The sequence below is a fragment of the Naegleria lovaniensis genome (genome assembly GCF_003324165.1).
Source record: "Naegleria lovaniensis strain ATCC 30569 chromosome Unknown tig005, whole genome shotgun sequence".
In the NCBI taxonomy this organism is placed as follows: Eukaryota; Heterolobosea; class Eutetramitea; order Acrasida; family Naegleriidae; genus Naegleria; species Naegleria lovaniensis.
Window position 1 is genome coordinate 328,386 of NW_025407827.1, and position 20,280 is coordinate 348,665.

The 20,280-nt window shown below is 36.4% G+C and overlaps 12 protein-coding genes across 12 annotated transcripts; 6 read left to right on the plus strand and 6 right to left on the minus strand.

Annotated features, from left to right (window-relative positions):
* Positions 1–102: 102 nt before the first annotated feature.
* On the plus strand, positions 103–999 carry C9374_012520 (uncharacterized protein; the record flags this gene model as incomplete). Its single annotated transcript, XM_044688296.1, has 1 exon — positions 103–999. The coding sequence occupies one exon, from the start codon at positions 103–105 to the stop codon at positions 997–999; it is 897 nt and encodes a 298-aa protein (XP_044554162.1).
* An 88-nt stretch (positions 1,000–1,087) lies between these two features.
* C9374_012521 (uncharacterized protein) lies at positions 1,088–2,257 on the minus strand (the record flags this gene model as incomplete). Its single annotated transcript, XM_044688297.1, has 1 exon — positions 1,088–2,257. One exon carries the CDS (start codon positions 2,255–2,257, stop codon positions 1,088–1,090), a length of 1,170 nt encoding a protein of 389 aa, XP_044554163.1.
* A 300-nt stretch (positions 2,258–2,557) lies between these two features.
* Positions 2,558–4,849, minus strand: C9374_012522 (uncharacterized protein; the record flags this gene model as incomplete). Its single annotated transcript, XM_044688298.1, has 1 exon — positions 2,558–4,849. The coding sequence occupies one exon, from the start codon at positions 4,847–4,849 to the stop codon at positions 2,558–2,560; it is 2,292 nt and encodes a 763-aa protein (XP_044554164.1).
* Positions 4,850–4,990: 141 nt separating this feature from the next.
* C9374_012523 (uncharacterized protein) lies at positions 4,991–6,886 on the plus strand (the record flags this gene model as incomplete). Its single annotated transcript, XM_044688299.1, has 4 exons — positions 4,991–5,123; positions 5,207–5,826; positions 5,872–5,962; positions 6,012–6,886. The coding sequence occupies 4 exons, from the start codon at positions 4,991–4,993 to the stop codon at positions 6,884–6,886; spliced, it is 1,719 nt and encodes a 572-aa protein (XP_044554165.1).
* A 10-nt stretch (positions 6,887–6,896) lies between these two features.
* C9374_012524 (uncharacterized protein) lies at positions 6,897–9,218 on the minus strand (the record flags this gene model as incomplete). Its single annotated transcript, XM_044688300.1, has 1 exon — positions 6,897–9,218. The coding sequence occupies one exon, from the start codon at positions 9,216–9,218 to the stop codon at positions 6,897–6,899; it is 2,322 nt and encodes a 773-aa protein (XP_044554166.1).
* A 432-nt stretch (positions 9,219–9,650) lies between these two features.
* C9374_012525 (uncharacterized protein) lies at positions 9,651–10,400 on the plus strand (the record flags this gene model as incomplete). The annotated part of the gene is made up of 1 exon (XM_044688301.1): positions 9,651–10,400. The coding sequence occupies one exon, from the start codon at positions 9,651–9,653 to the stop codon at positions 10,398–10,400; it is 750 nt and encodes a 249-aa protein (XP_044554167.1).
* A 106-nt stretch (positions 10,401–10,506) lies between these two features.
* Positions 10,507–11,841, minus strand: C9374_012526 (uncharacterized protein; the record flags this gene model as incomplete). The annotated part of the gene is made up of 1 exon (XM_044688302.1): positions 10,507–11,841. The coding sequence occupies one exon, from the start codon at positions 11,839–11,841 to the stop codon at positions 10,507–10,509; it is 1,335 nt and encodes a 444-aa protein (XP_044554168.1).
* A 308-nt stretch (positions 11,842–12,149) lies between these two features.
* Positions 12,150–14,477, minus strand: C9374_012527 (uncharacterized protein; the record flags this gene model as incomplete). Its single annotated transcript, XM_044688303.1, has 3 exons — positions 12,150–12,788; positions 13,027–13,177; positions 13,369–14,477. The coding sequence occupies 3 exons, from the start codon at positions 14,475–14,477 to the stop codon at positions 12,150–12,152; spliced, it is 1,899 nt and encodes a 632-aa protein (XP_044554169.1).
* Positions 14,478–15,032: 555 nt separating this feature from the next.
* On the minus strand, positions 15,033–16,439 carry C9374_012528 (uncharacterized protein; the record flags this gene model as incomplete). Its single annotated transcript, XM_044688305.1, has 1 exon — positions 15,033–16,439. One exon carries the CDS (start codon positions 16,437–16,439, stop codon positions 15,033–15,035), a length of 1,407 nt encoding a protein of 468 aa, XP_044554170.1.
* Positions 16,440–16,758: 319 nt separating this feature from the next.
* On the plus strand, positions 16,759–17,876 carry C9374_012529 (uncharacterized protein; the record flags this gene model as incomplete). Its single annotated transcript, XM_044688306.1, has 3 exons — positions 16,759–16,895; positions 16,969–17,422; positions 17,469–17,876. The coding sequence occupies 3 exons, from the start codon at positions 16,759–16,761 to the stop codon at positions 17,874–17,876; spliced, it is 999 nt and encodes a 332-aa protein (XP_044554171.1).
* A 47-nt stretch (positions 17,877–17,923) lies between these two features.
* C9374_012530 (uncharacterized protein) lies at positions 17,924–18,541 on the plus strand (the record flags this gene model as incomplete). The annotated part of the gene is made up of 1 exon (XM_044688307.1): positions 17,924–18,541. The coding sequence occupies one exon, from the start codon at positions 17,924–17,926 to the stop codon at positions 18,539–18,541; it is 618 nt and encodes a 205-aa protein (XP_044554172.1).
* Positions 18,542–18,616: 75 nt separating this feature from the next.
* Positions 18,617–20,227, plus strand: C9374_012531 (uncharacterized protein; the record flags this gene model as incomplete). The annotated part of the gene is made up of 1 exon (XM_044688308.1): positions 18,617–20,227. One exon carries the CDS (start codon positions 18,617–18,619, stop codon positions 20,225–20,227), a length of 1,611 nt encoding a protein of 536 aa, XP_044554173.1.
* Between the last annotated feature and the right edge of the window lie 53 nt (positions 20,228–20,280).

The following is a 20,280-nucleotide window of genomic DNA, read 5'->3' on the forward strand; positions in this document are numbered from 1 at the left end:
TGCAAATGACATGGCTGAACGTTTTCAATTTCAAATACATTTTTTATTCAAAGGGAACACTTTTTCACCACATTCAAAGGGTACACTTGGTGCTCGAATAAAATGGGAACTACAGTTTCTGTGGATTCTTCTCCGTTTGAATGTATTGAGGATTTGCTGAGAGAGCTAAGGACAAGCAAAATTGTTGGGACAGAACCAACATCAAACCATTCTTTTCATCACAATATCAAAGGCTGGATCTATGAAGATCATTCATCATTAAGTATTTCAAGCCTTGATTTCACGAAGGATTTTTCGTCGTTCAGCCCCAACCACTCGTATTTGCTCGTTCATACCTTTCGGAGTCAAGCTTCCCCATCAAACAATCAAGCAATAGAAAATAGACGTATCAAATTGTCTAGTCATTCCTTACTTCAACTTGTTGCATCAACTTCCAATATTTCTCTGGAAGGGCTTGAAGCGAAATTATCAACTGGAGATCTGCAGCAATACTACTCCAAATCATCAAATTTCGGATTCAGGAAAAGCTTACAAAGCAGCGTTGATGAAAAGTATGGGTTTTCAGTATATGTTTGGCATGGAAAAACAGTTAAAAGCTTTGTAAAATTTAAAGCTATTTCCGATGGCTATGGTATTGAGAGGGAACTACTAAGGAATGCCAGTCTGGTTGAAAGTTTCTTTGGAATTGGAAATCCTGTATCGATTTGTGATTACTACCACAATGATTTACCCACAAAACATAATGCATTGAATTTGTCAAATGCAAGCTTTTCTTCTCTTGCAATATGCTTGACTCTGTTTCAGCACTGCCATTTGTTCAGGAATATCTTTCATGACAACATGTTCAACCAAGATGACAACATGAGGCACGAGTATACTTTCAGTTCGTTGTTGCAACTCCCTCCTTCTGAGTCCAACCTTAAACGAAAGCCTTCAGATGACGAGGGTGCTGAATATGTGTGCTCGCCAGCCAACTCACCAAGAGGTGAGGACCCTTGAGTAAACATAATACCCAATAAAATATTCCGTTCAAGTCAAAAATTTGCAAAATTTTGGGGTTTAATTTTGGCAGCACGAGCTGAAAGGTTTAGACATTCAATCTCAATAACCTTCCAGATTTCTTCACTCTAATTTTCATAAGACGTGTCGAGGAAAAAGATGGGTCACCAATTGTTCCAGCATAGTTGGGAGTGAAAGTCTCAGCTGCATTACCTCCAAAATCTGCTGGATATTGTTTCCTTGAGTCTACAGATGAGTATTTAACAACAGGATAATAGGTGGAGCGAATTGTTGACTCGTCAAGATTTGATGCTTGAATTTGAAGTTCACCTTGGAAGTCATTATTGTTGAATGAAGCTTCTATTTCTCCATCCTCAGTACCAATTTCAACAACTTTAGCTCCCTTAATTCCTTGGTGAGTTTGTTTCTTCTTGATAGCAATGAGAGTGACAGTTCCATTTGCCACGCTAGCAATACCACTGCCTTGAAGAGTACCTTTTGTGGTGTACAAACTCAATGCTACAGCAGAAGTGAGATCTGAATAAGTAATATCACCAGATGTCGACACAATTAAAGCAGCTCCAAATAATTTCGAAAGATATACCTGCCCTTTTCTTCCGCTCAAATATATTTGACCTGATTGAACTTGGGTAATATTCACAAGGTTAGTTCCTGACATAATGGTCAAAGCTTTGAGTCTAAGATTTGTTGAGGGATTTGTATTTGGATCTGGCATTAAAATTAAATCGTTTCCATAATTTCTGACTTGAGCGCTGATTGTGGCAAGAATTGCAGGCAATCTGATGATTCTTGAGGCATAGTAACAATTTGTAAAATCTGTAGTCGGAATTGTTGTGTTAATTCGCAGTACATTGGTTCCATTTTCTACTGCACTGTATATTGTGGTATTGATATTCGCATAGGTTTGTTCTAGTAAAGAAGATCTATTTACAAACACTTCAATCCTATTTGTGAGAGATGCATCAAAATAAATAGTTGTTTTTACATCGCCTCCGATGTACATGTTATTAATGGTAGATGCATTAAATTGAAATACAAATGTTTGAGTGTCCTGAAAGGGTAGAACTTTTGCACATCTATCGTTATTCGTTGCAGAAAAAGCTCCGACAATTATACCTGCTATTGTGAAGAGGGTGATGATGGTGATTATAGACGTGATGGCACACATATCCTGAAACGAACAATCTACAACTTTAGTCGGTATGAATGCCTGAGTTTCTGTTTTGTCGGGAGCCATTAGAGATAGAATCGTTTATCAATGAAAATTTGGAGAAAATGAGGTATGAATTTGTGCTTTTTTTAAAGTTGGGCGCTGAAATACCTCTCGAGACGACAACATTAATGAGACGCACTTATGCATTTTTGCTGTGTTTGAAAAAGTGCGCACCAAACAACTTGATGACGCACTTTTAATTATTGAACAACACGCACTTTAAATCCACCTGTTGTCGAATGGAATTAGAGACGGAGAATGAATTTGATTCAAGTTGATTTGATGAGACATGCCGAGCTTGCAATCATGATTGCTCAAGTACAGTTATCTGCGTGACCTTGAGGCGGATGATTGTTTTGTGGAGGTTCGCGAACTGTCTTTCACCGAAGGTCTTCTTCCTGAGGATGTTGATGGCCTTGAGTCAATCTCTTCCTTAACTACTTCTTGAGGATACAATTCGTCACTTAGTTTTTGAACTCTTCGTGCCAGTGAATATAGCTCTTTCTCTGCGACAGCTGTTTTTTGCTTCTCCTTGTTAAAATTATTTTCTTCCGTTTTTAAACTCTCAAGAAGAGGTACTGTTTCATTTGCCAAAAGCTTGAGCTGCTCTGCAATCTCTCTGTCCATTGCTTGCTTGGTCTTTTTCAATTCTTCTACTCGTCTCCGTTCAGAATCGGTTTTATCAATAATTTCCCTGCATCTATCTTCGAATAAATCCTTTTCTTCTTGTATACCTTCAACTAAGGTTCTGTATTCCTTTTCTTTCTCAAACGTTAGAGTTTTCTTGGCTTCAAGCTCTTCTTGAAGTCTATCTAACTGTTGCTGGCTTTGTTGCCTCACTCGTTGAAGTTCATATTCAGAATCTTCTAATTCTCTGTACAACATAACTTCTTCTTCTTTTTCTTTTTCCAAGTTATCACTCACTTCAGCTAATCGAAGTTCTGTATCCTGAAGAAGCTCTATTTTCTTTTTCAACCTTTCGACTTCGTTTGATTTCAGCAACTTTTCATTTCGTTTCAACGCTTCTGAAATATAACTAAAGCTTTTGTAGCTAAAATCATTGAACGAAAAATCAAAGTTAATCAAGGTGAAGTTCTTTCTCATGGCATCTGAAATTTGATCTCCTGATGTTTTCAGCTCATTTTGTTTTAAATTGAGAGTTCGTAAGGTTTCATTCGTTGTCAACATGCGAGCAATTTCAACTCCTGCTCTATCGCCAATACGGTTGTGGGATAAATCTAAATGTTTCAATTTAGTTCCAGTGCTTAAACCTCGTATAATTTTCTTTGCGCCTGTGTCTTTGATAAGATTGTTGTTCAGTAGCAGAGTTTTTAAAGTTCTGTTCAGTGATAAACCTTTTCCAATCTCCTTAGCTCCCTCATCTCCAATTGCGTTTTCTCCAAGCATCAGCTTTTTAAGGGTCTTGTTCACCTCAAGTAGTTGTGCAAAATCTTCAGCTCCCTTATCACCAAATTCGTTACATTCAATTCTTAATGTTTTCAAACTTTTGTCTATTTTCAGCATATCTACCAATACCTCCACACCTTCGCTTGTAATTCTGTTCTCAGATAGATCCCAATAAGTCAACGTTGGCGTTAGCATCGTTTTCATTTTCTCGCACATCACAAAAACTCCCTTATTACCAATTTGATTTCGCTCCATTGACAGTTTTTGAAGATTAGTTCTGTCTAACACTCGTGCAAGAGATTCACAACCTGCCGTACCAATGTTGTTGGAGCTAATATCTAACTCTGTTAAGGAAAAGTTATCCACTAACCCCTTACAAAGTATTTTGACACCATCTGCTCCCATTCCATTACTTGCCAAATTGAGTTGACAAAGAGTTTGATTTTGTTGTAGCAATTCGCTCAAGTGCTTGGCTCCTTTCGTGCTAATGTGATTTCTATTGATACCACTCAACCCCGATAGGTCTAAGCTCGTCAACGTCTGATTATATAGTAAAGAGTTGAACAATGCTTTTGCACCCTTTCCTCCAATATCATTGGATCTTAAGTCCAATCTAACAATTGTTTGATTGTCTTCAAGCAGAGGCGCTAGTTCGATAGTACCAGTGTCTCTCAACCTGTTTCCACAAAGATCCAGAATAGTATAACTTCTATTATTTGCGAGAATTTTCCTTAACGCTTTAGCTGCTTCGTCTGCAAGACCATGCTCTCTTAAAGAAAAAAGTAGTCCACTACAATTTTTTTGTATTAAATCAATAAATCTATCCTCTCGTTCTGGAATGTATTGCAGATTTTGATCTACGCATTTTGCTTTGAACAATGCTTGAATATCTTCCAAGGAGAGAGATACTTTCTGCTCTTCATCTACTTGTAGAAGATTTTTCTCAATGACTTCTTCCGCTGAAGTAAAACTTGCTGCCAAAAGCAATCCCGATGGAATATTCTTTTGCAATTTTATCTTTTGTACAATTTCCTTCTCCTTGCTCGAGAGTCCGGGTTTTGGTCTTTGTTGTAGATCATTTGTTACAAATGTTGAACTAGAGATATTAATGTTGGTCTTTTTTACTGGCGACGTCGTCGGTGAAGAGAGAAGGGTGTTTGTCAGGCTCGTAAAACTTCTCTCTAAGGACATGGTGGGTGTTGTATTCATTTTTTCATATTGAATTTACAGTTGGTGGTGCTTTCTTTTGTTTTGGCAACTAATTGGAGAGATAGAGATTATTCCATTCGATGGTTAACAAAACCATGATCTCGCCTCTTCTCGGGGTACTCACACCACACAACAAAAAAAATGGACGAAGAAGACGAAACGATTGATTATGAAGAAAATTTGCGGGAAAAGCATTTGGAACAGAAATTGATTGAAGAACGCTTGAAAGAAGTTGCTCACAAGCAAGAATTGCTGAAAAAGCTATGGAGCGAACGTAAGTGATCACGGACTGCAGTGTTCGTTTTTTAAAAAATGTTATTAATAATTTTATTAAATAATCATGATGACGAAATTTAGTCAATGCGGATCAAGCTATGAAATTGGCAAGCTTTCTTGAAAATCAAAAGAAAACAGATACAATCCGTAAGAGAATTGTAGTTGGAAATACTTCTCACTATATTTCCGAGAAACATCGGGAAGTCCATGACTCCTACACTCATAAATGGACCATCTATGTGAGAGGCTCGAGCGAAGAACCTGATATTAGCACTTATGTGAAGAAAGTTCGAGTATTTCTGCATAGATCATTTGCCCCTAATGATATTGTTGACATTTATCATCCTCCTTTTCATGTATCTAGAAGAGGATATGGTGAATTTCAAGTTATTGTTCAACTTCATTTCAAAGGAAATACAGACATCAACAAACCACTTGATATTGTACATCATTTGTCACTAGATAGAAAAAACACTGGGAAAATTGTTAATTCAGCGGAAACAATTGCTGATATTGAGTTAGACAAGCAAGCTCTTGCCGAGTCGGACACCTTCGTTGATACACATCAGAAAAAAATTAAGAAAAAACTCACACTAGATTCAGATGAAGAATTTTCATCTGAAGAAGTTATTCATCTTGGATCTGCCTCTCCGTCAAAGAAAAAGAAAAAGTCACCAAATGACACAAAGGATGAAACAGCAGTAAGTATTTCGAACTGTGGTCTAACCGCAAAGAAATAGAATTAGCTTAAAATTGAAAGTGAGCTCATTGATGAAGACTTATCTTTTATTTCTGACATGCCTTTTCCACCGTTCAGTTGCCAACCTTCAAAGATGAGTAGGTATTATTATCACTATGTTATAACCAATCACCTTCTTCAAAAAAGATTACATGGTCACACGATTGGACTCTCTAAACAAAGAAGAAAGAGCTGTTAAGCTGGCATCAGAGAGATTTCCAATGATAGCTGACAGCAATATCAATCTTCCATATTTATTTGCAACGTCTGATGAAGTTTTTATTAATTGGACGATAGGTAAAAGAAAATGTGCCGAACGCAAGAGAGCTTTGGAAATTAAAAGATATTTACAAACCAAACAGCCTGATTTTAATTTATCTACTTCTTACATTGCGCGATTATTAAGAAAAATTGGCCTAACACCAATTGTTTTTCATAAGGAGTCAGTGTTAGATATGATAGAAGAAGAAGAAAATAAGAAAAACCTAGAAACAGCTGAAGAGAATCCACAATTCTGTAAATACTGTGGATGTCCTCATCAGCCCCAATCAGATTTTAATCGTATCCAGGATAGATGTAGAAAGAGAATGAAGATTCCTTCTTTGACTTATCATATTGAATCCTGTACAACATCACTCGACGATGACTTCTCTCTACCTTTGAATGAATGCCCTCATTGCACAAAATTCTTTACAAGCAGTAGTATGCAAGTCAATTGTGACTGCAGCGATGTGGGTATTGATGACATCATGGATGAATGTGACTTTAAACTTGATGATAAGGCGGCACTCATGTTCAACGTACTTTTTCGTAAATTTGCCTCCTCACTAATCACGCACTCGATGGCCATGTACAAAGCTCAAGCCATGAACGAAACATTCAAAGAGTCAGAAGGAAAAGTTCTTGTTCCTTTTCATGTCATGCAAAGCATCATGGAATGCCCACAATTGGATTTTCTCAGAAATAACCTTAAAGTTGTTGATGAAAGAAATCAACACAACAAGAAACGAAAAAAGCCATAAACTGCAACAACTATTTATCCTGTTCATTTTCGGAAATGATCATTTTGCCTCGCATTTCCATTAAAATGTTATCTCTTCGGTTGTTAAACAAGCTACACCTGAAAATTTTACCAGATGCATCCTCTTTGACCCAAATTCCGCTTTGTCTTCCATTGTAAATTTTAGACTCAATGATATCTGTAGATGAACTGCCACCAATCTTGATGTTTGAAAAAGAGTTTCCATAAATTTCACTTTCCCTAATGGTTGTGATTGGTGTGCCCTTAATAGAAATACCGGTTTGGCTACCAGAATGTATTTTGCACTTGGTTATCACTGACTCAGCCCTGTCTATAGCTAAAATGTTTGGATAAACATTGTTGGACACAATACACTCATTGATTGTTGGACTGGAATAATCTCTTATCAAAAATCCATTCTTTGAGTTATCGGTCACTTTGCAAGCGAAGAATAGAGGCTGAGCCCTTCCTCCAATGTCTACTCCTGAGGACGAATGACCATAAATCTCTTCGAGTTCAAAAGTTGGCTTGCATAAATCTTTTAAAACAATTCCTCTAAGTTCTTCTGTTTGCAAGACGCTTCGAGAATAATAAATTTTGTTTTCACTAAAGTATGGTTTGGCTGACTCTGTAATTAAAACATTCTTGCCGACATTGTCAACAATTTCATTCTCACAAATCTTTGGTTTACACTTTCCTTTAGCCCAAATTCCATAGGATTTTCCTAATCTAATCTTATTACCTCTTATTTCAGTCTCGCATTCGTCATCAATGTACAGGTTGGGATAGGCATTTTGATAAATATCATTGCCCTCAATCTTGCCAGAGCAATTATTCTTTAGTACAATTCCATTCTCTTTACAGGAATGAATGGAATTTTTCTTAATATATGGCTTGGATTTGTTGGTAATGAAAATACCAGAGCGCCTGTTGGCATAAATTTCGTTTTCGAAAATATAAGGATGAGAATTTTCTCGCATATATACTCCTCCTGAATGCCCGTCGAAAATTTTGTTGTTTTTTACAGTTGGATGAGATCTACCTCTGAATGTGATTCCCTCATACAGATTTTCATAGATGAGATTATTTTGAACAAGGCCTCTAGCATTGTGAGTGTAAAGAATTCCAATCTTTTTACAGTTGTGGATAGAACAATCAATGATTACGGCCTCTGCTGCGCCAGAAACAAGAATTCCATGTTCAAAACTATTAAATAATTCACATCTCTTAATGTGAATTTGGAAAATTTCATCACTTAGTGGTGATTGCATGTCTATGGATATGAGGGCACAATTAGTACCACTAGTAGAACAAGAAGAGGAAACGGCAGTACTCGTGGAGGTACATTGTTGAGTGTCATGAGAAATGTTCAAATGAGATATGGTTATTGATTTGTGTTCAATACTCAATACATTGGAAGGACACATTCCAATCAAATGTACCTTATTTGAGATTCCTTTCAGGTGGATGCCTTCTACTTTGATAGACAGGGTTCGTTGTACATGATAAGTTCCTTCATGGAGAAGGATGGTATCAAATGGTTGTGCTTCATGAAGAGCAGTTTCAATCGATGAAAAGTATAAGCCTGGTGAGCTTCCTACAACGTGGTGATGATCTTGGCCACTACATGTGATTTGAGGAACGACATTAAGCACTCGGGTTTCTCTTCTCTTCTTTTCAAAGTCAATAAGATTGATCTTCTTCTTCTTTTTGATTGGACTAGAAACTCCACCCAAGGACTGTCTTGATTTGCTCATCATCATGGCTGCTACTGTATTGGAAATATTCTTCAAAGGCTCTCTCTCATCATCTCGCATAAGCCCCAAAGAATTTGGATCATCGTCCTCCTCACATTCCTCGAGCAGCGAATCATTTAAAGAATCTGATACTACTGCAGCTCCGGCACTAGCTCTCTTTCTCTTGTGTAGATTAGAGGCTATTTCAAAGTCTGAGGCAGTGGCACCATTATTCTCACTGTCCAATGAACATTTGCTTTTCAATTCACTGGTAATCCCAAAAGTTGAATCATTCAAAGAGGAATTGTTGAGTTGGATTTGATTCATCACGCTGTATGGATGAGTAGAAGAATTTGGTTTTGGCCATAATGAGCCAGATGTGTTGTTGAACGATTGTTGTGGTTCATTCATGTGAGATGAAACAGGCTTCAATCTCGGACCATCATGATTTCTTCTTCCTAATTCTTCATCATCACCGCTTCGTTCATCAAGAGCATCATCCCAGAATAAATCCATATTCACTCCTTTGCTTGGAGTGGGTGTAATAAGAGTATCTTCATTGTTGTTGTTGTTCTCAAAGGAGAGAGATTTGAACATGTTGCTCACACGGAAGAGTTTACCTCTTTGAATTCACACAGATTTGTTGCCGCGTTTTTTTCAATTTAAAGCTTTAAATACGTAACGGAAACTATTAAATTTTTTACAATGATTGCGCTAGGTCGAGCGTTTGTTGGAAGTGTTATTGACAGCTTTCAATGAGAAGACCTCTTGAAAGGTCCTTCACCCGAGTCAACGGCGTTGCTTTACAGTAGCTTTTTGATGATCGTTGTCTATCATTCTTTCACTATTTTATTAAAGAACTGAATAAACACACCCATGACCAAGTTGCACGCGTGAAGATTTTCTTTGCCAAATGTTGCGCCCTTCGGAGTTTGTTTCAAACTAAAAAATTTTTTAATTGTGGGCTTTCGTACCTTCACCATCATCATCCAACAACACAATAGACAATTTGTAAAACTTCTCTCAATAATGTCTGCAACTGATAACACTAGTACTTCCGATGATGTTTTAGATGGGTGCCAATTAACAAACCATGGAAAACACTTGTCGGTTGTTTCAAAGGATCTATCTATCATTCCATCATCAATATTTAGTAGATTCGGAGTTGGAATTGAATCACTTGATTTTAGTTTTAATAATTTAAAGAGAGCTGAGAATTTGAATAGATTCACAAATTTGAAATCGCTTGTTCTTGACAATAACCAAATTGAAGACATCAGACACTTTCCTAGCTTTCCAAATCTTGAAACTCTTTGGCTAAATAACAACAACATTTATGATTTAGATGCTACCATCGAGGCTTGTCTTCAAAAGTTTCCTAAACTAATTTATTTGAGTTTACTGAAGAATCCAGCATGCCCGAATGAATTTACAGGAAATGATACGGATGATTACCAACACTATCGCCTCTATGTACTTTATAGAATGAACAACTTAAAGTTTTTGGACTCTAGACAAGTCACTGATGAGGAAAGAAAAGAAGCCGCCAGAAGAGGTAAATTCTGTAAAGTGGTCACACCTGATTACACACAACAGCCACAGCAACCTACTAGTGATGTACAAGAAGAAAATGATTCTGCTGAACCAAAAATGGATTTGCTCGCTGCCAAGGATTACTATGACAAGGAAAAAACCCATTCTTACTTTGGATACACTAGACACGTCTATACTGGAAAACATAGCGAAGGAAACAGATTCATTAGAAATAGTGACTTGTAATTCGCTCAATTGTTGTGTAATTCATGTACAGAAATTATAGTAAGGCCAATTAATGTCAATTTCAAGTATTTCGGAAACTAACAAGCAATTGACATGTGTTGGCTTGTTATTTATTACTAAATAATCGACTGCCATTAAAATCAATCTTATTTGCATGTTGTTGGATGTGCAAGACGAGATCTTGCTGTTCCTTTGTGAGAACAATGGAACTGTCATTGAGTTTCGGAATAATTTCCATAAGGATGTGCCTCAAATATTTCAGAGACTGATGATCATATTGAGCTATTTGGCTGTTGGTACCGTTAGTGAACTCGGCGATTTTTATCTCCTCAACGATCGAGCTCTCTTCATTTGTTTGTTGTTGCTGTTCTCGATGTTGCTGCTGTTGTGCCTGATGATAGGACATTAACTCTTGCTGTTGTTGTGAATGACATTGCCAAAATGCTAACAACGCCAAATGATAGTGTTCTGCCTTTTCTAAGCATTCTCCACAAATTGCATAATTTTCAATCGAATTATTTCCAGTGAGATACATGTAATGACTATACATTTTAAAAGCTTTCAAATACTCTTTCCCTGTCTTGATATATAAATCAAAGAGGCTGAGATAAAGTTGTGGATCTGAGGTTGGACAAAGTTTGAGAACGAGTCGATTCAATTCAATGGCATATTTCTCCAATTTGTTTTGTTGAAACAACTCGATCATTATTTTAAATTCTTGTACTTGTTCCATGCTCAGCACTGAATGATTCACTTTCAATTCAATAATCTTTGAAATGTACTTTTTATCAAAGTAATCGAGAACAAATAAATAAATTTCATGCGCCATTTTGTTTCTCTTTTGATGGTTGCGATTCAATAAATAGGAATCAATGAGTTTCTTCACAAAAAACAATCTCAATTCAAAATCTAAAGGCTGAATCATCAATTGTCTTAATTGCAATTCTTTGATGGCTTTGTTTTCTTCCAAGTTAATTTTTCTCATAGTACCCACAGAAGAGGATGCATTGGCACTTGAAGAATCTTGATGCCGAAGAGTCGTTTTACTACCATGATTATTCATCATCCGTCGTGGATTTTCCATCGACTGAATCGTTCCTTCAATCAAACAATGTTGTAATGATTGAATGGCATTCACACTTTTCGGAAATAAATGTGATTGAATCATGTAACATCGAAAAGCATGGTTATGAAGATTCATTCTCTCAAAACATTTTCCATAAAATTGAAATAAATTTTCGCATTGTAATGGAATTTGATGAGCCAAATAATTCAATCGTCCCATGAGTGTTAAACATTCTCGATCATCCTCTGCAAAATGTTGTGAAATTTTCTCATATTCCTGTAACAAGAATGGAGTGGATATTTCCTCAACTCTCAAATGATTATGTTCTTTTCGGAAATGTTTGATCGAGTATTGTTGTAAATTCTTTTTTTTCATTTTTTTGAAATTCTTTTTTTCAACAATTTCAATTTGAAATCAAGAGCTCTTGACAAGAGAGAATACACATGATATTGAAAAGCAACAACTTGTGTTGTTGTAAGAAACGTTTTAATATACACTCCACAAGGGACATGTTAATGAAATTAATAATGTGTGGCTACAGAATAATTATGAAAACAAATATCAGCTGAGAGCAGACACACATATAGATGATGATGATGATACACATAATTCTCCAACTAGTTTCAGTCTATTTCACAATCAACAATAATAATTATAATAATACCATTCACATCATCATATTCTTATATATCTAAATTGGTATTTTGAGTTTGAGAATTCTCCAAAGTACTTGCCAAGTAACCTTCCTCGTCATATGAAAATCCAGTAAATGATGGAGATTGAGAAGCTTTAAAAGGTGCTTTGGGCATGATCATTCCTTGTTCTTTGGCATTCAATAAATTATCTGAAGCTAGAGTTCCATTCTCATTGATGTTACTTCCCAAAATCTTTTGAAGATTTTCATTGGGATTATCAGAAAGAGGAGGTTTGAATGGAGGTGGAATTTGTTTTTGCAACATTAAATCCCAATCCACATCTTCAAAGAAGGCATGACTTTTGATTTCATGAATTCCATTCGCTCCCAATCGTTCTTCAGGTTTTTTCACAAGTAATCGATCCAAGAGATCCACCACAACACTCCTCTCGACGGGTTGAGAGTATTTCACACCCTTGATGGGATCATCATAGACGAGAATGGTTTTAGTGGTAGACTCGGTAATTTCCTTTGGATAGATGGGATGAGTGTGAATAATTTGTTCATACAATTCTTTACGATTGGATCCACGGAATGGAGATCTACCTGTGAGGAATTCAAATAACAAGACACCCATGGACCAATAATCGACTGCTTTTCCATGTGGTAAACCTTTGATGATTTCAGGCTGAAAGAATTCGAGTTGTTGTTGTTGTGAAATTTTAGGTTGTGGGGTATTGGTATTGTTATGGTTGTGTGAAATAGAATGTTATGGGGTATTGGTATTGATATGGTTGTGTGAAATAGAATGTTGTGTGAAATGTTGGAAGTTGTTGTTGGAAGAATCATTGATTTTTCAAAATTATAGTAGTAGTATTCATGGTATTCATACATTATATCTCGCACATTCACACAATGAAACTTACACTGAGATAGTCAGGAGTACCACAGAACGTTCTAGTTTTAGTTCCTGAAGCATTTCCTCCAGCACTTGTAATTCCTTCTTTGGCGAGACCAAAATCTGTCAATTTGATGTGTCCATCGGAGTGTAACAAAATATTCTCAGGTTTTAAATCTCTGATCATATTCGTACGAATCGATCACATGAATGGATCAATGTTATAAAATGATCACGTCGTTCAATGAATTCACACCGTTCAATGAATCACAATTATTGATTTTCCAGAATTGGACAAACGATCAACAACATGAAATTCCACATGAATCATGTGTCACAATTCACTCTCTCACATTATCAACAAACATACCTATAAATAATATTATTGTTATGTAAATATTCAATGGCCAATACCACTTCACACAAATAGAATTTTGCCAATTCCAATGGGAAACGATGCACTCGTCTCAAATGTCCAAACAATTCACCACCAGGAATAAATTGTAAACACATGTACAACTTGTCTTCGGCCTGGAATGAATGATACATTTTGATAATGAATGGATGTCTATGATTACTCAACACTCTCTTCTCTGTGATGGTATGTTCAACTTGATTTCTTCGTTTAATTTCTCCTTTATCCAAAACTTTCAATGCATAGATTTGACGAGTGTCCTTCTTCCTCACGAGACAAACCTTTGAAAAACTTCCTTCACCAATCACTTTGAGAAGTTCAAAACTATGAATACCAATTTTCTTTCCCATAAATGCAGCCAATTGTTGTTGTTGGAAAATACTTGGAGATTCATATTGTGGATTGTTGGAAGAAGAGGATTGAGTGTTGTTGTTGTTTTGTGAACCTGTCGATGATGGTTGATTCGATGTAGGTGATCCTGAAGAATGATTCATCTCTCCAGTGGTGGCTGTTGTTGTTGTTGTTCCGGTAGATGATGGAATGGTCATGACCAAATGATTGTTGGTTGAAGTCGACAGTGCTGTTGTTGAAGAAGAATTCACTGAAGAAGGAGTGATTTGTTGTGAATTCACATAATCTCCGATATAAGCTCCATATCCATTATATTGAGATGCATTATTAATGGGCAATCGATCACTATACAATTGATAGAATACTTTAGCTATTTTGTCTAATTGGTCATCACTTTCACATTCAAATTGATATCGCTTAATCACTTTCAAATTGAGTACTGGTTTAGCATCTTTGGTGATGGGTCTTCCTGGTTCAATACCAAACAAGTCAGTAATGTGGAAGAACCATTGTCTTTGTTTACCTTTCATATTTGAAATACCATCGTCTGAAAAGACAAGTTCTCTCTTTTGTCTTGCTCCTCTTCGATTGATTTTCACAATTTCAAAAGATATTCTTGGAGTTTGTTTTGAGAGAACATCTTCTTGTATTTCACTTCCTTTTCCTTCTTTGGGACCTCCCCAGACCTTTTCAAATCTTCTTCTGACAGACATTTGTTAGTGATGATGATGATGTATGACAATGTTGTTTGTGTTCTCAAATTGAGATGTAAAATATATAATGAATAAGATGATGATGAGGAAGATATCAAATTCTATCGTGAAAGTGGTACTACGTTCAGTAGTGGTCGAGTGTATGATTCCACACCGAGTTGAGCGAGTGATAGTCCGATCGATGTCTGTATAATTCTCACACACCACAACAAAATTTGCAAGTCCTGAAAACGTTGCGAGGATGGTGATGATGGAAGAGAGCTATGAATCAACAAAGTGAACAGTCGCAGTCCAGGCAAGGGCTATTTTGATGAAGATTCTGGGTGAGACAAAGTGAATCGATATTTTTTTAAGTTCTTGAGGAAACAATTTGACGTACCCACGCTGCTGTGATTGACATTTGACGTAGACATTCTTGAGGTCTCTCATTTGAAGAACGACAGAAAGGCCGAAACAATCGGTTCCCTTAAATCTGGATCGACTGATGAAGAACTAATTAGCAACCAGGTATGAAGTGATCCATTTTTATGAAAACTTGCAAAAGCATGTCCCAATCTAGTGTTTCTTTTCCGATGCTGAATGAAGTTTCTTGAGATGCTCCAGTTTTGTTTGTTTTTGTTGTTTGAACAAGGACTTGAGTTGGTCGCTGTACTCTTTCTTGACTTGTTTGTTTGTTGCAACAATTTTGCGAAGAGCCTCAATTATTGTTTCGCTTTGTCTCTTGTGTCCATATCTATTTCTCATCTCTGACCAATATCTCCTGATTTGTTGCATATCGAAAATGGCTTGCCTGTAAATTTCATTTCCTGTAGCTAATCTAGATTCTTCACCTCTCTTGAATCCTTCGCGATAACATGCTTCCAACAACAAAAAGAAAACAGGCTCCTTAGCTCTGATGGATGTGTTTGGCTTTAAATGATTCTCATAGAGATCATACATCTTTTTGTACTCGTCAAATTGGAGGTATTTCTTGAGTATGTTGACATATGTTCTGTCGTTGTAACTAATTTGCTCATCTTCCATTTGCTTTCTAACGATTTCCACTTGCTCAACAGATGAACAAGCTGTAATCATCATTGTGTAGAAGAGTGTCAAAACCTGTGAGGGGTTTGATTGGCTTATATCAGAGCCTGAGGGAATGATTGTGTAAACTCTCTCCTTGACAGTATCCAAAATTCGAGCGCATTCATCATAGTTTTGAAGAAATGAATTCACTTTCATCATACATGCATACATTGTGTAGTCAGCCTTATCTTCTCCATACGTGGATTTAAACTCCTCAAAATATAAGTCACACTTTTCCTTATCCAAAACATTGCTCATGTTGTTTAGTAAATTTGTGTAGGCCTTTAGGATGATTGCTTCACGTTTTGGAATTGAATCTCCTGCGTCGTCGTGAATTTTCAACTTTTCTTTGAATTGTGCGAAATAGTCGGCAGCTCTAACCTCTTCTCGTTTGTGTTTGCATGAGTCAATCATAAAAAGAAGCAAACTAAATGGAATTTCCTTCAAAGAGTATTGTTCAAGCATCTTGTCGTAGTATTTATGAGCCTTCTCAGGCTTTTCTCCTTTAACCAAAGCATTTATAGAGTTGGTGTATGTTTCAATGTTTGGTCTACTAATACCATGAATTTTCAAATCTTCAAATATATTTTCGATGGCTTGTTCAACGGACTCGGGATTTCTCTTATCCACTGCGCTTTGAGCTTTACGGAGGTACTTCTTTTCAATCTTTACTCTTTTTTCCTCTGGTTTTTCATAAGTAACAGTGGTAATAGAAGTTGGTGTAACCCTTGTTTTAGCATTGGTTCCACCCAAAATTGATTGGGTATGGAACTGATGAGTTTGAAAAGCAGAGGTTAACACTCCCCGACGCAATGATGATGATTTGGTAGCAGTACCAAGCATAGAGGAGAGAAGGGCGATAGGTTGCGCGTTCTCCAAAGCCAACACTCGTTTCATTTTTTCTTTTGGTCCATGCAAATTTACAATGATGAAAATCAATCGTTTGCTTCAAAACGTTCGCAGGAAAGAGCATGATACGAGTTTCCTGTTTCTCTTAAAGAACACAGAAAGCTGTCCGCTAGTTCAATACAAACACGTCATTGCCTCCAATTTTCGTTTCGTTTTTTGCCTCCAACAAAAAATTGAGCAAAGAACAAATTCAAGGCCTTTCATGAAGGCAACCACAGAGACGCAGTGGCAACATCGGAGCACTTCTGAAGAACACTCTTTCATCGTTACACACTAGTAGTAATTATATTCCAACCAACACGTAGGAATGAATATTTACAATTTCAACAACAATAATCACTTACCATCTTCTGTAAACAGCACAAGTTTAAACATTGGATCTGGAGGCTTTCCTGCTTCGTCAAGAAACGATAGTTATTCATATTTAAATACGTCGGGATTGTAGTAAGTAATACATTCTTGAATCCAACGTTAAATTCTCAATATTATTAATTATTTAAAACAATTGCAACATTAGCTCGTCGGAATTTTCTCCCTCTGTAACAGCAACCAATGTGATTAATCAGCGAATAGTTGAGGGAGGAAGGCCTTCTTCATTTGTAAATAACTATTTGTTCGGAAACGACAATGACAATTCCGAACAAGAGGACGAAGACGATATTCTGTTGCCTTTCAGAAATGCTGTTGTTTATAGCCGCTCAGAAGATCATCAACGACACTCAAAGCACATTTTTGAATTTCTTATCACATTGCTTTGTTTGATACCAACAACGATATTCATGACAACATGTACTAGTATTTATTTTCAAATTAATTCCATTAGTGGGGGCAACTCTGTAAAATTAGAAAAGAATCTCGACAATTTTCTGCATCCTCATTTGCTCTCTGTTAATGCTCTTATAACCACAATTGAGTTTATCAAATTTTTGGTGGTATTTATTGTTTCGGCAGCGTTTGCCTTTGGTGTTAAAGTAAGTATTATGAAAATAATAATTATTTGCTGCTTAATCTCCTCAGGTCTATACTTTAGATAGCCAATTAACAGGAGGAATTAAGAAAAACCACAAATTCTTTCAATGTTTTCAAGAAAATTTAACAGGAAATCCCATCTGCTGTCTTGTAGGACTGACTTGTTGCGTTTTAACTGGCTATATTATATCCAATATTTTACTATCCTATTTAAATATTTCAATTTTCATTTCAAGCATTACACCTGAGTTTTCACATGCCACCAATCTGAAAATTTCATTCCTTATTAATTTTGTAGATTGGATTTTGTTCATCATGTACTTTTTGTTATTTTACAAACTTCAGCAACGACAACAAAAACTCACTCTAGAATTACACGAAGGGACTGACGATGAATATTATGAAAGTGACCATGATAATAACGGTTTTACACCTCGCTCAGATACCACGGTTTGATCATGGAACAGCCTTCAACAGCAAGGATCAGCATTCAATTAAAAAAAATGCCACGAGAACAAAACCGCACTAACCCTCAACAAAATCAACAATCTAAACATCAACAAGGTGCCACCTCAACTTCATCCCGATATCAACCATATCCAAATAAAAGAAATACCGATTCAGAAAATTTTAAAACATCAAAAGATCAGCACTATGGAGAGAAGAAAGGTGCTTTCCGAACTAGTGATGGAACGAATGCATCTTATGGAAAAATTTCTGATAACATTCCTAAAACAACTAAAATTATAACACCTAATGATTCAAAACAACCACACCCAAAACCTACACCCACCAATTCAAATTTAAATATCAACAGCAAGCCAAATTCTTCTTCGGAAAATATGTACCAAATACAAAGAGAACGAAATACAAGTAAATATGGAAAAGCTACAAATGCTGACGAAGAAGATCTCATAATCCCCACCGTAGAAGATGATGAAAATCTGCAATTAATGAAAGCGCTCGGATTGCCCACGCAATTCGACACTACACATGAAAAATTCGTTCCAGGAAAAGCCCACCATTTGAGCGGTGTGAAAATCACAAGCAAACGAAAAGTACGTCAAGTCATGAATCTCAAAGACAAGCCAACTCACAACAATAAACCGAGATTTCAGTAACCCACATCATCGAGGTCTGTGCCCATGTCTGACTGGCTGCCAATTGAGCTTGTGAAACAACAACAACAACAAAAAATGTCCATCGCAACACCCTCTGCACCATCGCTCGGAGAGAATGTCCCTTCATCATTATCCAACAACAGCAACAGCACTACTTTTGATTCAGTTCAACAACAATTATCAACTCCAGAAAGTATTATTGGATATTTCTCGTCCAAGATTGCAGTGCTGAATTTGCCATCATCAAGTAGTACCAATGAAATTGATATGATCAACACTTCCTATAACAAGATCACCCGAGAGGAGTTAGAGAAGAATTTTAGCGATATTGCCAGCAAGGTATTGGCCAATGATCAGGTAGCCTTTTTGGTCAATTCTTTCTTGGTTGATTTGTTCCTTCACGAGAAGACTTCTTCCGACAGCGAAAACCAAATGTATCAGAATTATCTTAGAGTTGCTTATCATGTGTTTTTGTTGAACACAAAGACTGATTCCAAAAATTCTAATTTGGATTTGGTTTTATTACAACATGTTCCGGTTTGCCTTTATATTTATTTGGAAACAAAGAATGTTTCTAAATTATCTGAAATTCAATTAGTATTTCTCTCGAAAATAGAATCCATTTTACTGTTAATCTTTAATACTGAAAATATAAAAAGAAGAGAGATGCCTGAGAAGGAGAAGACTTTGAGTTTTTTGGCAAGCTCCATTGAAGGTGTGAAAACCAAATATAACAATGGAGAAAAGTTGCTTTCATTGACATCATCATCAAGTTCAAAAGAATTACAATCATCATACAATAGTTTAATTCTTGGATCATCACATGCCAATGAAGACTTTTTCACAGGTGTTGCCCATAGGCAACTCTATTTAAGAAACGAGATGGCAACAAATAACGAGTCATTATCACCTCTTTATTTTAGAGATTATGAAACTTATTCTCCACTTTTAAATGAGATCAGTGAACGCGTGTTGAGTGTGGTTTGTCAGGTATTTGCCAATAGATTAGAGGTTTTGCCTAAAAGTTCAATTTTCACCTTCTTGAGAGTTTTCTATCAATTAGTATCTCAGCAAGTGCCGTATAGAATTCCAACATTGGAACAAGTGAGTATTATCAAAGACAGAAATGCTCAAGCTAAGAATATTATGGAGGAGAGCTTGAAGGTTATTAAGGAGGATATCACTGGCCACTCACATAACGAGCCTACTACTACCATTAGTAATGGGAAGTCTGAAAAAACAGATGTCATCAGCGAGCTAGACATTCAAGTAGATGTTGAGAATAGCAATTCTCAAAAAGCTAAGAAAAAGAAACTGTACTATCACGAGTATTTGACTCAGCTCGACCTGATAACTTTGTATTCAGAACATTATGGAGATTACCTTGTTGAAAGTCCAACAAACACCTTCACAGCTGGTACCATTGGATCTCACAGAATATTTCTCCAAGAGTCTTTTATCAACGATGCTGTGGCAATTCTCAAATATTGTTCCCTCAACATGGAAAAATTTACAGCAGTAACACTTTTCAAAGACGTTTTTGCTGACAGTTCAAATAACACGGTCAAGGATGTAAGGCCAATTATCATCGAGACCTTGTATGCTGTTTATTTGCGGCTGGTCTACGATTTCATTGATTCCAAGTCCCTAATTCAGATTCAAGCAATTTTAAAGTTGTTGGATTAAGCATAGTTATCATAAATAATTTGTTTTTTAATTTTGTCTGAAAATGCATTCAA